We start from the raw sequence: 15,584 nt of genomic DNA, 5'->3' as shown, positions 1-15,584 counted from the left end.
ACGATAAGTCTACCACGACTTGGACTCTGCGGCGCCCTGCTCCTAGCAAAACTAGTTTCCATGGTGCAGACCCACTTAGATATGGCGAAATACAAGTTATATCTCTGATCTGACTCCGAGATAGTCCTAGCCTGGTTGGAAAAACCCCCACATGCGTGTTAAACATATATTTCCAACCGAACCTCTCAAATACTTGACCTAGTGGGATCCGCCACATGGCGACACGTAGCCAGTGCTGACAATCCTGCCGATCTAGGTACAAGAGGGTGCAAACCCCTGCACCTGGCCACCACCACGCTCTGGTGGAATGGCCCTCAATGGCTAGCAGAATCTTCCGATTCTTGGCCACAATCCCCAATGCGCAACATAATTGCGCCCGAAAGTCGAAAAATCGACACCTACCACACAATATTGGGGGATAATGACATCCTTGAACGACTTTCATCGTTCCCCCGATGCTCCAGTTCATAGAGCGACTTAAACATAAACTGAGAGGAGCAACTTACGCCCAATGCGATTCATTGACGCACCAAGACTTACAAAAGGCAAAGGTCGCTCTTATCGCATCAACTCAAACGCGCTACTTCAGCCGCGACATAGCATCATTAAGAGAATCGAAGCCGATTGATAAAAAAAAGCTCACTCTTAGTGCTAAAGCCGTTTCTAGACACGAAAGGGCTGCTTCGGGCCAATGGTCGGCTTGCTAATTCAAGCCTAACATACAACGAGCGCCACCCCATAATAATACCTGAGAAATCTCCATTTGCCACATTATTCCTACATTACATCCACATATTAATGCTACACGCCGAAAACCGTCTCATGCAGCATGTGGTACGACAGGAGTATTACATTCCACGTTTGAAGCCCCAAATCAAGAAATGCATTTTCAGGTGCAAGATCTGCACTATGCATAAGCGGAAAATGCGAACACAGATTATGGCAGCACTTCTACCGGAACGCTGCAACTTTGCTCCGCCTTTTACCACTACAGGAGCAGATTTTGCTGGTCCTTTTCAAATAAAGGCTTCCATGCTAAGATCTCCTACCCTCATGAAAGGCTATGTGGCTGTTTTTGTCTGTTTCACAACAAAAGCAGTACACCTGGAGCTATGTACTAATATGACCAGGGAGGCTTTTCTTGCCGCATTTGCTCGCTTCGCCGCAAGACGTGGTTTTCCTTCAAAAATCATGAGCGATAATGGCAAAACATTTATTGGAGCTCAAAGAGCTACAGAGAAACAGTTTGTGGAGTTCATGAAACAAGTCTCACCTGACATTGTTCAAAAATACGCTCCTCAAGGTATAAACTGGCAGTTCATCCCCCCAAGCGCTTCTCATATGGGGGGTTTATGGGAATCAGCGGAAAAGAGCTTTAAATCTCATTTCAAGAAGCTCGCTGGCAACCTCAAATTCAATTATGAAGAATTCACGACATTGTTAACCAGAATCGAAGCCGTTCTCAACTCACGGCCTCTCGCTGCACTCTCGCAAGACCCCTCCGACTTTGCTGCCCTTACCCCAGGGCATTTTCTTAAAGGAGCGCCCATTCTGGCCACACCTGAGCCAGGCATGTAGTCGCCGTCCTTACTAAACAGATGGGAACGAATTAAAATTCTCCATCATAATTTCAGCCGACGATGGAAAGAAGAGTATTTAAAAGACCTTCACAAAAGGTATAAATGGAAAATTCCAGAATAGGCTCCAATGCTTGGAGATTGTGTCCTAGTTCACGACGATTGTCTCCCCCCCACAGAATGGCGGCTTGGTCGAGAAACTTCACTACGGTTCAGATGGTCACATCCGGGTGGTTGATCTCCGTACGCAAAACGGAACGCTAACCCGGCCGCTTGTAAAATTATGTTTCTTACCAACTGCTGCCTCTTACGAAAACGTAAATAATAATCATTCCTAAACCGATCCGAAAAGACGGGAAAAAGAAAATAAATTAATAATATCATTAAGAAAAAACCGCAAAGATAATTACAATAAGCTTCTAGCCGTGAGACAAACGTAGACCTACATATATATCGCAACCCCATAGACGGACGATCATTTAGTCATGCCCCCTAACGTGGCACCCTGTGCATGCACGCTTACAGGCAATCAAATTATAATCATTACGATTTTCTCTTTCTTCTCACAGATTGATATGGATGCCGATACACCTGTAACCCCCACGCCAACTCTCCGTTCGGCTGTTACTGTGCCTCGCTCTGGAACTGTTCCAGTAGCAGCGCCCCGAACCATCACGGCAGCAACGGCGCCAACCGTGGCACGAAGCTCAACACGCGCAGCAGCGACGCCGGCGCCTCCGAAACCGCACCGCACCAGATGTCCGCTCTGTTGCCGCTCACATAGGCTGCAGCATTGCTCTATTTTCAAGGGAATGTTACCCGTACAACGTCAGAAGGTGGCACAGGCACATGGGTATTGTTTAAACTGCTTGGCCCAGTCACACGCCACGCTTGAATGCGGATCTGATACCTTGTGCCGGTTGTGTGAAAGACCGCATCATACGTTACTCCACCGGAACGCCGGACATCCTGGCTCACCAACTGTCCTCCGCCGCCGTACGGCCACCCGACGATCGTAGTCTAACCATGTGGCACGGCATCCAGAAGCTGGATGGTTCTGGCGCCCCCTCAATACGACATCCACGCGCAACCAAATAAGGCCACAATCTCACTGCCCCATCGGCCTGAGCGGCGTTGTAGCTACGTTACAGGCACTACAGCGTCTACTAGGCTAGTACTCGCCTAGGGGGGCCGGGATGTTGAGATGAACTCCAGTCGCCCGAACTAATGTAACTAAAGGGCATCACTGATCAGTAGGGTGGCCCATATTATATAGGCGAAAAACTAAATCGGGTTTACAGATCGGGGCACCCCCCAAATTTTTTGCTATCGCCAAAACAAATATTCTGGGAAAGTTTCAATTTAATATTCCAACGGGAAGAGGGTGCTCAATGACATATAACATTAAGAAAAAAATGAAAAAAATCCGCAATTTTGGGAATTTTTTTTTAATAATTACAACTACGTAGAAAGTAATAAATTCATTTATTTTAATATAGAATAACGTTAATAAATAACGCAATCTTATATAATAATAAAGAGGGATAAAAAAAACATGGCTTATTTCTTTGAAGTTGCCGACCCCAAGCTTTTAACAACTGCTCTCTTTGTCGTTTTTGTCGGAACCCACTTTCTATTAGCTTCTACCACTTGTAGGAACAACTGCTTCTCTTCTTCATCATTTGTTAGAAGCTTATTGAAGTCTTCAAACAGTTTGACTCCACGCTCAGCAATATCATTAACAACTTTCAGGTTTCTTACGATTTGTTTCCCTCCAATGTAATGCTGATTGATGTTCCATTCATTTGGATCTGTGTTTAAAAACGTTTAATTTATCTTTAACTTTTCAAACACCTGCAAAGATCTTTGATTGGCAAAATCGGCCAATTCGGCTTGGTCACTTCAAAGTGACGAATCACCTCTTACTTTTCGGTCAGTAGGTTCACACCTATTGTTTTTGCATTATTTGTTACTTTATCTGAGAACAAACTCAACCCAACTAATTCATCCGAGAGGTACCAAAGATGGGATTTTATAGCATTTTTAACCACTTCACTTATTTGTGGATCAATAGCTTCATAAGTGGTCATGTCTTTCCATAGAGAAAGGTTTGACCAAGGAGCATTTGCAGCCATTGGAGCCTCAAACCAATATTTCACATATACAAGCATTCCAAATTTCACAAAGCGTTCTAGCTGTGATTTTTCCCTTTGTGTAGTTTCAAAAACATCTTCCTCACGAAACAAGAAGATTTTGATGGCGTATAAGAGCTTTGCCATCCAGCGAGCACGGTGTAAGGCACCCGGCGCTCTCCAATGAACGTTATCTAGAGAATGACCCAGGCCTAGTAGTGATAGCTCTATTAACTCCATGTAATCGTCTCTGGATTGGGTTTCCGTCAGTAAGATATCTAATAAAGAATTGACTGCATTAACATTTAAATAGTCATTGCCAGTAGCTTTTTCCAATAGTTTAAAGTTATTTAAGTGAATTGATGGCCATGCTGCCTGAAACCTTTTAAACAAGGGAATGTCAGGAGACCTGGATGGTCCAAAACAAAGAGTAAATACCTTACTGAGAACAATCTCTAAAATATGATGCCTGCATGCTAGTCATAATAGATCTTTGCCAGTTTTATGTTCCAGCAAAACACAAGCTCCATTTTTCAACCCTGTATTGACGGCTGTAGTGTCAAAACACATGCCGACTATATTTTTCTCCAAATGCCATTCTGTTAGTACGTATATACTGCATTAGCCGAGTTATGGCCAGTGCCACTTACAAGTTTTGGTACTCCAAGCAATTTTTCCTTACCGTCTGCAGAAACTAATACTGGCAAACGATCTACTTTTTCATTGCTCAAAATATCGGGATGAATCTTACCATCCCAATGAACTATAACTGGATCATCAAAAGAAACAGATTGCTTTATTTCCTCAATTATAGATTTTCGCTCTTGTTTTCTTTGGCGTTGAATAGTGCTGCGTGATAATGGCAACGATCTAGGGTCTTGGCCCAGTGCTGCTGCGATTGGGACCATCAACCTCAAGGCTTCTCTATCAGACACTTTATTGCGGTCTAAAGAGCTTATCACATGCTTAGAAAACAAGTTTTGGCTAGCAGCCTTCACAGGTTTGTCACTGCTCGGCTCATTAGCATGATGGTCAGTGATCAGGTACCGGGAGCTCTCCTTTACAAAAGTTTAAACTGGATATTCTTCATCTTCAGAGGAACAGGAAGTGTCACTAGAGAGTCCAATTTCGAAATAAGGCTCATACATTAAATATGTCCCTTTGGAGGTACTAGGTGTTGTTTCTAAGAGCTGGGCTTTTCGTCTTCTCTCTTCATCTTCGTTAAATCTCTGTAAAGTTCTTTCCTGCTTTTTGGCTAAGCTTTTCTCAACTTAAGTCATAGCCATTTTTCGCTGGTCTCGCTGATCTGCTAGAAATTTACGGTCTTCTTCAATCTTTATCAAATTTGAAGCATCTGCATGAGCTACATATATCAAATAAAGAGTCAAGCTCAGTTGTAAATTCATCTTCACGAGCTTTTTGATGTTTTGAATTACGAGATTTATTTTTTTTTTTAGCAACAACCACTTTGAATGGAGTTTCTCAATCTTATCAACGCAGTGTTTAATTAATCTTGTTGGTATGATAGCTCTTTCCCATAACTGAGTTACCTCCTCAACTGTCATATGACTTGCACTACGCACTAAATTAAATTTATGCAAGTGCCAGTGAAAACGCAAAAGCACTTGCCTATTAGTAGGTAGTTGATTTAGTCTTAATAGAGATTCCACATCTGTAATACCCAAAAGGAAAACACGGTCACACTGCCTTGTTGCAGGAGAATTGGACGCCATGGTTTTTCATAAGTTATTGTTGAAATTTAAAACAGGTATCACTTTGGGTACTATTATGAGAATTATTTCGTAATAATATTAAGTTTTGTCAATCTAGATCTTATTGATGATATTTTTCAGCATCTGTTTTAGATATTTGAAACACCTGCAACAAAGAAACAAAAATAATTATTAAAATAAGTTTTTTTTTATTTTTTCGACTTTTTGTTATCAATCGTGAAACTTAGCGTTCTTTGAGCACCCTTTTCCCATCCATCAAAAAATCAGAAAAAATTACAGAAGTATATTGAACCCCATTCTAAAAAAATGGAGGGGTGCCCAGGGTGAATTTTTGAAGTTAGTTTTTTTGGGCCACCCTACTGATCAGTGAATACAACACTCTCCACATCAACATGTTAATTAGAAAAACAGGGCATCATTGATCATCTCCACACCAAACTGTTTTTGTTCCATTTTTCATTTTATACCAACGAGAAGGTGACGCTGTGCCGTTTTTTGTTCTACACAGTTCTAGAAGTCACGTTCGCCGCTACACACGCGCACCGCACCGTCTATTTAAAACATTTTTAACTTTGCATCTTTGGCACACTCCGGTCACTTTATATAGAGATCGTTCGTTGTGATTTGGCTTCTACCCGTTTTATATACATTTAACTGTGGTTTGGTAACGTTTAACCAAAAAGGGAATTGGCGTAGTATCCAGTGCTATAACCTAAAAGGAACTCGGCGTAGTATCCAGTGCTATAACCTAAAAGGAAATTGGCGTAGTGTGCTAATCACATCAAAGAAGTTTTATTCAGTGCTATAACCTGAAAGTGATTGACCATCCAAACGTCCCATTTCTACCGCTGTGTTGATACATGAATTATCACCTCAACTACCTTACGGTGTAAAAATATACAATTCATTTTTTAAACATATACAATTCATTTTAAACCATATATCATTCATGTGTAAACATATACAATTCATTTTTAAAACATATTCGATTCATTTATAAAAACACGCAATTCACTTGTAAAAATATACGATTCGCTTCTAAAAATATACAATTAGCGTGTGAAGTAATAAAGCTTATTTCGCTCAACAAGAGCGCAAAGGAAAAGTTTACATTTTAAAATTGGAAGTGGAGTCGGAAAGTTTGGGGAATAACCGAGATTTAAAAGGAGTAAGTTATAGTAAGGAAATAACTGCCTGTGTTTATAAACTATTAATATTATATTACCGACTAACCAAAAACGTCAGAAACACTAAATTTTACGGAAGAAATGGCAGAAGGAAGCTGCACCCAGGCTTTTTTTAAAAATTGAAAATGGGTGTATCGTCGCGCTCTTATGGACCAAAAACCATATCTCGAGAACTACTTTACCAATTTCAATGAAATTCGGTACGTAATATTTCCTTAGCACCCTGATGACATGTACAAAATATGGGTGAAATCGGTTCACAACCACGCCTTCTTACAATATAACGCTATTTTCAATTCCATCTGATGCCTTCTCTGTATTATATATACATTAGGAACCAATGATGATAGCGGAATAAAACTTTACACAAATACGGTATTTGAAAAATATGTAAATGACTGATAATGAAATCTCGATTATCACTTTATCGTGCGAGAGTATAAAATGTTCGGTGACACCCGAACTTAGCCCTTCCTTACTTGTTATCTCTAGGTAAGTAGGTAGGTAGGAGTGCCGCCCTATCGGGCTCAATTAACACTTGATGTGCCATTTTGATGCACTGTTCGCAGAACCTCCTGTATCTGCTATTACGTTTCACATTCTTTTTCAAATTATTTTGAGGTTTCGATGAAACTACTTATGTCCGATATGCTTTTAGTGGAAATCCATTCAAGGTTTGGTGCTAGATGGATTCCAAGTGTTTTGTGTCGGATCTGTGCTAGAGCTGGGCATTCGCAGAGAAAGGGGAAGATTGTTTCCTTGTTCCCTGCTACTCCGCAGCCACGGCAGATGTCGTTGTAGGGCGTACCCATTTTGGATGCGTGTTCCCCAAATGGCCAGTGCCCTGTTGTGGTAGCTGTTACTCTGTAAATATTTTTCTTGACCTATTTAGTAAGTCGTTGGTTCTTTTCCTGTCATATGTTGGCCATAATTGTTTAGTTATGACGCATTGTGTGATGTTTTTCCACCTGTTATTTGCAATTTGTTGAAATTGTCTATTGATCTCTCCTTTGATTGATCCTAGCGGACTTGGTATTATCTCCGCCTCGGATTCGTTGAGGAAAGCTCCTGCCTTTACCAACTCGTCTGCTTTTTCGTTACCGAAAATGTTCCTGTTTAGTTGGAGCTTGTCTTTTATTGCGCTTAGTGCTCTCTTGCAGTTGTGTACTGTGCTGGAGTTTGTCATGGGTGAAGACAAGGCCAGGAGCGCCGCCTGGCTATCCGGAAATATAGTTGCTTTGTTTATATTCCCGTGGTTTTCTAATAGAGCTTCGCAGGCTTTTTCCATGCCTAGTACTTCTGCTTGGAAGATGCTAGGCGAGTTCGGTAGACGTATAGAGAGAGATATGCCAAGATCAGAGGAGAATACCCCCGTGCCTACTCCACAGTCCATTTTGGACCCGTCGGTATAGACTGAGATGGTATCCTCTTCTTCTATTGAGCCTCTTCTCCATTCTCGTCTAGATGGTATCCTTACCTGGAAGTGTCTATTGAAATCCAGCTTTGGGAGAATGTAGTCTGATTTATTAATGGTGAGCTTGTTTAGGATTACACTATGTCCATAGTTCTGCTGGTTCCAACCTCCCAATTCTTTTATTCTTGTCGCCGCAATAGCTGCTGTTTTTTGAATAAAAATGTTCATTGTTAGTTGATGCAGGATCACGTTGAGCGCATCAGTCGGACATGACCTGATTGCCCCAGTAACACCCGCACATGCTGCTCTTTGTATACCATTTAATTTTTTAATGTTGTATTGCTTGTTTAGCGCTGGCCACCATACCAGAGCTCCATATGTAAGTATAGGTCTTATGACCGCCGTATACATCCACATGACTATACTTGGTTTGAGGCCCCAATTCTTGTTGACGATTCTCTTACAAGTACAGTAAGCCATGTATGCTTTGTTTATTCTTTTTTCTATATTTATTTTCCAGGACAATTTGGTGTCAATCTCCACCCCCAAGTATTTAGCTGTGGGGGATAGAGTGAGTATTGTACCGTTTAGTACCGGAAGTTGAAACTGAGGTATTTTGGTTCTGCTTGTGAATAGCATCAGTTCTGTTTTGTTCGAGTTAACTCCTAGTCCATTGTTTTTAGCCCATAGGTTTAACCTTCGAAGTGCTCTTTCCATAATCTCGCTGGCTGTTGAAGGAAACATGCCTGATACCAACAACACTATATCGTCTGCATACGCCACTGCTTTCACTCCTCCACCGTTTAGTTGGAGGAGTATTTCGTTCAGCGCTACAACCCATAGGAGCGGAGAGAGGACCCCTCCTTGAGGCGTCCCTCTACTCACATAGCTTGTTTGTGTTGCAGCGCCGTTTGAAGCTATAATCTTCCTATTCTCAAGCATCGATAGTATCCATCTGCACACAGTGTCATCTATGCCACCATGTGCCAGAGAGTTAATTATCGCATTTACTTCTATGTTATCGAAGGCGCTCTCTATGTCTAGAAAAGCAGCCATGGTGTATTGTTTGTGGTGTAGTGATTTTTCAATTACACTTATCACCTCGTGAAGGGCAGTTTTGGTTGATCGGCCCTTTATGTACGCATGTTGGGACTTCGATAACTTCTCCGCCATTATTGTTCTTACGTGTAGATCTATTAGTCTTTCCAGTACCTTCAGCATAAAGAAGGTAAGGCTTATAGGTCTAAAGTCCTTGGCATTTTCGTGTGTTCTTCTGCCGGGTTTTGGAAGGAACACAACTTTACTTTTTTCCAACTTCTTGGGATGTAGGATAATAGAATGCTAGCTTTGTATATATTTTCAAGTCTTTGAACCATTGGTTCTACCAGTTTTTGCAACATTATGGGCATAATCCCGTCAGGACCTGCCGCTTTAAATGGTGAAAAACTATTTATGGCATACTTGATTTTGCTTTTGTCTATTATTTGGCCTTGATAACCAGCTGCGTTCAACGGTGGTTCTGGTTTTACCCTCGTTGAAGGTGTTTGCTGACTCCCGGGGAAGTGTGTTGTAATTAGTACCTCCAGAGACTCTTTTGCCGAGGAGATCCAATCACTACCCTCCGTCCTAATGTAGGCAGTGTTAATATGATCTTTGGATAGCATTTTGCTCAGCCTAGCGGTTTCTCTACAACTTTCTATCGATGTGCAGAAAGATCGCCAAGAGTCGTTTTTTGCTTTCCTGACTGCTTTTTTGTATCTTTTCATAATATCTTTATATGGCTGCCATATTTTGGTTCTAAAACTATCATTGAAAGCTTTCCTTAGTTGTGTTCTCAAATTCTTGAGCTCACTGTTCCACCAAGGGGGAGACTTTCTCTTTTTCAAAACTGTTAGCGGAGTAGATTTATTGAAAGTTGTGGTTAAGATTTTTTCCAACTTCTCTACTTCTGAATCTAGCTCTTGAGGATTTCTGATACTCTTATTGCCTCCCTTTTCGAGGCATTTTGTTGCTATTCTGGTATATTTTTCCCAAGCTGTTCTTCTAGGGTTTCGGTATGTGAGAGGAGCACTGTACCTCCCGCGGATGCTGAAGAGTATCCAGGAGTGATCCGACATGGAAGGCTCATCGTTATCCACAACGAGACTGTCTGTGTCTGTCCATAGCGTGAGGTCAAGCACTTCCTCCCACCCCGGAAACCTATCAGAGCTTGGAAAAATAAAAGTTGGCTTATCGCCCTTGTTGCATATGCTTAGATTACTATTTAGAATATACTGCAAGAGTGACTCACATCTGGTGTTTATGCTGGAGCTACCCCATACGGTGTGCCTTGCGTTTGCATCACACCCTATTAGGACATCCCTTTTCCTATTCTCCTCTACTAGTCTGGTGAGCGGGGTCGGTGGTATATCATCGTCATGGGCCAAGTAGGCCGAGACTAAGAAGAAGGGCTTTTCCTTCTGTTCCACCTTTACCACTATGATATCTGCTGTGCTGTAATTAGGACAAAGAAATGCATTTATACTTTTATTGATAAGAATGCATGCCCTAGGTTTACCTTTGTTCCGTGTGTAAAGCAGGTTATAGTTGCTGCTGTTTAGCCCTTTAATGGTGTCTTCTTTGACCCAAGGCTCCTGTATTAGGCTGATGTCGATGCTCCCCTCGTTCATAAGGGTTATCAGATTCGCTGATTGTTAATGGGCATCTCGGGTTTCTTCGATGCCCACTTTCCTTAGCAACTGGCTGGCGTCGTCGACCTCTTCCGTGTCATCATCGTCAGCCGCTTTGTCGCCTTGGAAGATTTTCAACCTTGCCTTGCGAATTCCGAAGCTGATTTTGTAGTCAGTCTTCTTGAGAGCCTCAATGGACTCTTCGCAAATGGCCACTAGTATTGGTCTGCTGGCTTTATTTGCTTTTTCCTCCTTTATCAGCTGCCACTCATCTATACCAGGTATAGATTTGTTCTGCAGCTTGATACACCGCAGGAGTTTTTCGCCTGGCTCCTCTAGTGGGGGTAACCAAATGCGAGCACGAGGTCTCTTTGGAATGTCCCTGGCGGGTATAAGCCTCAATTGGAGGTCTACAAAGGCGTTGCTGATTTTAGCAACACTACCCGTCAGGAAATCCAGGGAGGCCTGGTCCGCGCACTTGATGACCCTGTAGCCCCTGAGGGTCTCAGAGGAGTCAATCTCTGGCTACATCGAAGAAATGCCTTGCCGCTGTTGCGCTGTTCTGTTCGCCTTCAATCCGCCTCGGTTTTTTAGGCAGAGTTTCGGGTGTTTCTGTCGTAGAGCGATTCCTTTTTTGTGAAGTGCTCTCCTGTATGTTCTCTACTAGAGGTTCTGATTGCTTCCTTTTCAGGTAGCCTTCATATTCCTGCACTATTGCTTTAAGGCGCTTTGTTTCTGCCTCATCAACTGGCTGATTCTGGGATTTTTTGCGCTTCTTTTTGATTTCCCCTTTGGCCGCCAGTGCACTTTGGTTGGTGCTCATGGCAGCTTTGGAGGTGGACGCTTCCTCCCTTACGTTTGCTGTTATCACTGCTGTATCTGCGGTATACTTAGGTTGGTATGTCCGGCAGTACCTTTACCCGTCTCCTGGCTGGAGGCGAGTAATTCGTCTTCGTCGGATTCCGTAATGGGAATCCTGTAATTCATGTCCTTAGTCGTCGCTGTTGTCGTCAAATTGGTTGTTGTAGTTGTTGTTGTTTTGTTGTTTCCGTTTATTTGTTGGTCCCACGAGTAAGCCGGAAAGGGTTGGTCACTCGTCCGCGGAGCCGGTATGCGGAGAGAAGGCTTTTATACCTCCAACCTCGCCCGACATCGGAGGGGACCGTTCGCGATCAGCTATTTATTACCCCCCGCTGACCATTCAGCCCTCTGCACGGGTACCTCGACACCTTGGCTTAGGGTGGTGTTGGTGCGGGTATCCTCATACTTCCAACAATAGGAGATGGGCGTAAAACCTAGGGTTTATTTATCCATTTCACTATTGTGGGAATTATGGGGTGTCCCTCTTAGTTCGTAAGATTAGAGTGCGTTTCCTTTGGGATGCACACTTTACTCTTACTTAAGCCCCTTCGCCACGACAAGGCGACCAACTTCAAAGAGGTGTTATCTCTAAGTTTTTGCAGTTCTTTTGCTACGACACAACCACGGTATCTTACAGTTTGAGAATCGCAGCAGTTGCAACATTTAATATTTTTCAGCTTTTCTGCATTCAATAGTAGGATGTTTGCCTCCACATTTCACACACCTCGATGGCTTACCACAGAAGTTTTTTGCGAGACATTAACCGAACTTTTTACACTTGCAGAAAAGTAAGAATCTTTAAACGTGTTTTTCTCGAGACTGTATTTTTGAAGTCGGTGGACACGATTTCTCGAAAAGTTATCGACCGATTTAGTTCGTATTGTGTATACGTTTTTAAAATAACGTTATCTAGTTATTGAACGAAGGATGTTTTCTTTTTTCATTACAACTTATTTTTTTGACCAATGAATGGCGAAAATTTTACCAAAAAATTAGATTTTTTGTTCAAAGTCTGAGAAAAAAGGAAAATTGTAATATTATTTTATTTCCTTCGTTCAAAAACGAGATTTAGATATGTACTTACGGAATATGCTTAGTTTTTTAATTTTATATGAACAAATAATAAGTTAAACAGTCCACGGCGAGAGCACTTTTTTGTGAGACACCCAGGGAAATAAGGTCTTAACGGCTGCATTTTCAACATTTTTGAATCGAAATTTCAGGAGATATTGTTCAAATATTTGATGCTTATATTAAAAAAAATCGTAGAAATACCTTTTTTTGTACCTCTGAAATCCACCTAAACCCTTAATGGACATATCATATACGATCAAGAGGTAAGAAATTATTCGCTTTGATACCTGGAAACACATGCAGGAGATGTAGGCAGGAAGGATACTATACTAAGAGGTGCCGTAATCTCAGAAAGATATGTAGGTATTTAACTGAAAGTGTGGCCGAGCTAATCACAGAATATTGCGCTGATGAGTAGTGGTAAAATAGTAAAATACGGGTTCTAGATCACTTTTTCCTGCGGTTTTGTGGTTTTATGCATATACATATATGTGTGTCTGTATATATTTTTCATTTGCGGTTTTATCGTTTTATGCATGTATATATATGTATATATGTGTTTATTTATTTCAAATTTAAAACATTTGTACACTTATAAATAAAACATTTGTTGTGTCTAAATTTAAAAAACGCATATAAACTTTTTTTCAAGTGCTTAATGCGGCCAAAGGCACCAACACTTTTATATTTATATACGAATCCTAAAAGCTCACTTAGAAGTTTATCTTCACGGATCCATTCAACATCACCGCAAATACTATTGGTTTTTACTGATGTTCGATTGCCTTCCAAATCAATATCATCCCCCTGAGAAATTTCATCATCAAACCATTGTTGTATTAAAAATTTTAATTTCTCAATATCCCCATCATTTTTGAAATTAACTTCAAATGAGGGGACGTTTTCACCCTTTCCATTTAAATCAATTTTTCCTACATTTAGTAAACCATTGGTGTTTAAAACTCCGTTTATAGGAACAGCTGCTAATTTTGGTTCACAAACATCAATACAATTATTTACATTTCCAGGAATAGCTCTTGGTTGAGTGGTTTTTTGTACAGATACCTCATATTGTATTAACTTTGAATGTCGTTGTCTCTTACGTTTATTTGGTATCTGAGTCTCCCTTTCGATGGTACCTTGTTGGGATTTGGCGGGCTCTCTTAGTTCTTGAAGTTGCTTGTAAAATCCTTCTTCATTGAAATTTTGTAAGATCTTAACAAATTCGTCTTGATTAATCTCAAAATTAATTATTTGTTGTTCGTTCTCAAAATTTGAATCCATAAATCTCCACGTTGATGTGACTCCCGTAAACATTTTATTTTAATTAGATTATTAAAAAGTAAAATTCATATTTATATCTTCTTCAGTGACATTTCGAAATTGTTTTGTGGTTTCTTTATCACACATTTGTGGTTTTTGTTTTCTAACATCTTGGCTTCTTAAACATGACAGCATATAAATTATAAGTTTTTTTCAATATTTTATATCGGGAATAGAGTGAATACAACTACATATATCTACTATTTTCTTGTATGAATAATCCGCAAAATGACAGTCTTTCTTATGTAAACCATATCATACATGGCCGCAATTCATTTAGCATGGAATAAAAAAATATTTGATGTTCATTATCAATTAAGTCGTCATATTTTCTTAAAAAGTTTTCTAAATGTTTCGGGAAAGCCATTTTATTTTATTTTTTTGTTCCTTTTAATAATAGTGTCTTCTTAATACTAAATTATAAACAAGAAAAAACGTTAACTTCGGCTGCACCGAAGCTAATATACCCTTCACAGATTACATTGGTGCCTTAGAAAATAATTTATACCAAATTTCGTAAATATATCTTGTCAAATACAAAAGTTTTCCATACAAGAACTTGATTCCGATCATTCAGTTTGTATGGAAGCTATATGCTATAGTTAACCGATCTAACCAATTTCTTTGGAGATTACATTATTTTCACAAACAATAACTCATAACAAATTTCGTGAAGATACGTTGTCAAATGTAAAAGTTTTCCATACAAGAACTTTATTCCGATCGTTCAGTTTGTATGGAAGCTATATGCTATAGTTAACCGATCTGACCAATTTCTTCGGAGATTACATTTTTGCCTTAGAAAATAATCTATACCAAATTTGGTGAAGATACATTGTCAAATTTGAAAGTTTTCCATACAAGAACTTGATTCCGATCGTTCAGTTTGTATAGTAGCTATATGCTATAGTAAACCGATCTGACCAATTTCTTCGGAGATTACATTGTTGCCTTAGAAAATAATCTACACCAAATTTGGTGAAGATACATTGTCAAATGGGAAAGTTTTCCATACAAGAACTTGATTCCGATCGTTCAGTTTATATGGCAGCTATATGCTATAGTATACCGATCTGACCAATTTCTTCGGAGATTACATTGTTGCCTTAGAAAATAATCTACACCAAATTTGGTGAAGATACATTGTCAAATGGGAAAGTTTTCCATACAAGAACTTTATTCCGATCGTTCAGTTTGTATAGTAGCTATATGCTATAGTAAACCGATCTGACCAATTTCTTCGGAGATTACATTGATGCCTTAGAAAATAATATATACCAAATTTGGTGAAGATACATTGTCAAATTTGAAAGTTTTTCATACAAGAACTAGATTCCGATCATTCAGTTTGTATGGAAGCTATATGCTATAGTTAACCGATCTGACCAATTTCTTTGGAGATTACATTATTTTCACAAACAATAACTCATAACAAATTTCGTGAAGATGTGTGCAAGAACATATTCCTTATGCCTATTGTTATTTTATTAAGTGCTCATATAAAAATCATCTTAATCGCTTCAAAATATATAGCGGTGTTGATGCTTCAAAACATTTTTTATACCCTGAACAGGGTATATTAAGTTTGTCACGAAGTTTGTAACACCCAGAAGG

At 40.1% G+C, this 15,584-nt stretch overlaps 1 protein-coding gene across 1 annotated transcript; it reads right to left on the bottom strand.

Moving 5' to 3' along the window:
• Positions 1-5,542: 5,542 nt before the first annotated feature.
• On the bottom strand, positions 5,543-13,931 carry LOC120782026. Its single transcript, XM_040114184.1, has 3 exons — positions 13,533-13,931; positions 13,326-13,454; positions 5,543-5,587 (listed from the first exon to the last, which is right to left on the bottom strand). The coding sequence occupies exons 1-3, from the start codon at positions 13,929-13,931 to the stop codon at positions 5,543-5,545; spliced, it is 573 nt and encodes a 190-aa protein (XP_039970118.1).
• Positions 13,932-15,584: the final 1,653 nt, after the last annotated feature.

The sequence above is a fragment of the Bactrocera tryoni genome, unplaced genomic scaffold (assembly GCF_016617805.1).
Source record: "Bactrocera tryoni isolate S06 unplaced genomic scaffold, CSIRO_BtryS06_freeze2 scaffold_9, whole genome shotgun sequence".
NCBI lineage: Eukaryota > Metazoa > Arthropoda > Insecta > Diptera > Tephritidae > Bactrocera > Bactrocera tryoni.
The sequence above is the reverse complement of the archived record's forward strand: the minus strand, read 5'-3'. Positions and strand labels throughout refer to the sequence as shown.

Bases quoted from the DNA above. Each gene is read 5' to 3' on its own strand.
- LOC120782026 (XM_040114184.1), bottom strand. From the start codon at position 13,931: ATGGATTCAAATTTTGAGAACGAACAACAAATAATTAATTTTGAGATT. The intron at 13,455-13,532 runs GTTAATTTCAAA...GAAATTTCTCAG, and splicing joins AAAACGTCCCCTCATTTGAA to GGGGATGATATTGATTTGGA. The intron at 5,588-13,325 runs GTTGGTGCCTTT...TCTTTGTTGCAG, and splicing joins TCGTATATAAATATAAAAGT to GTGTTTCAAATATCTAAAAC.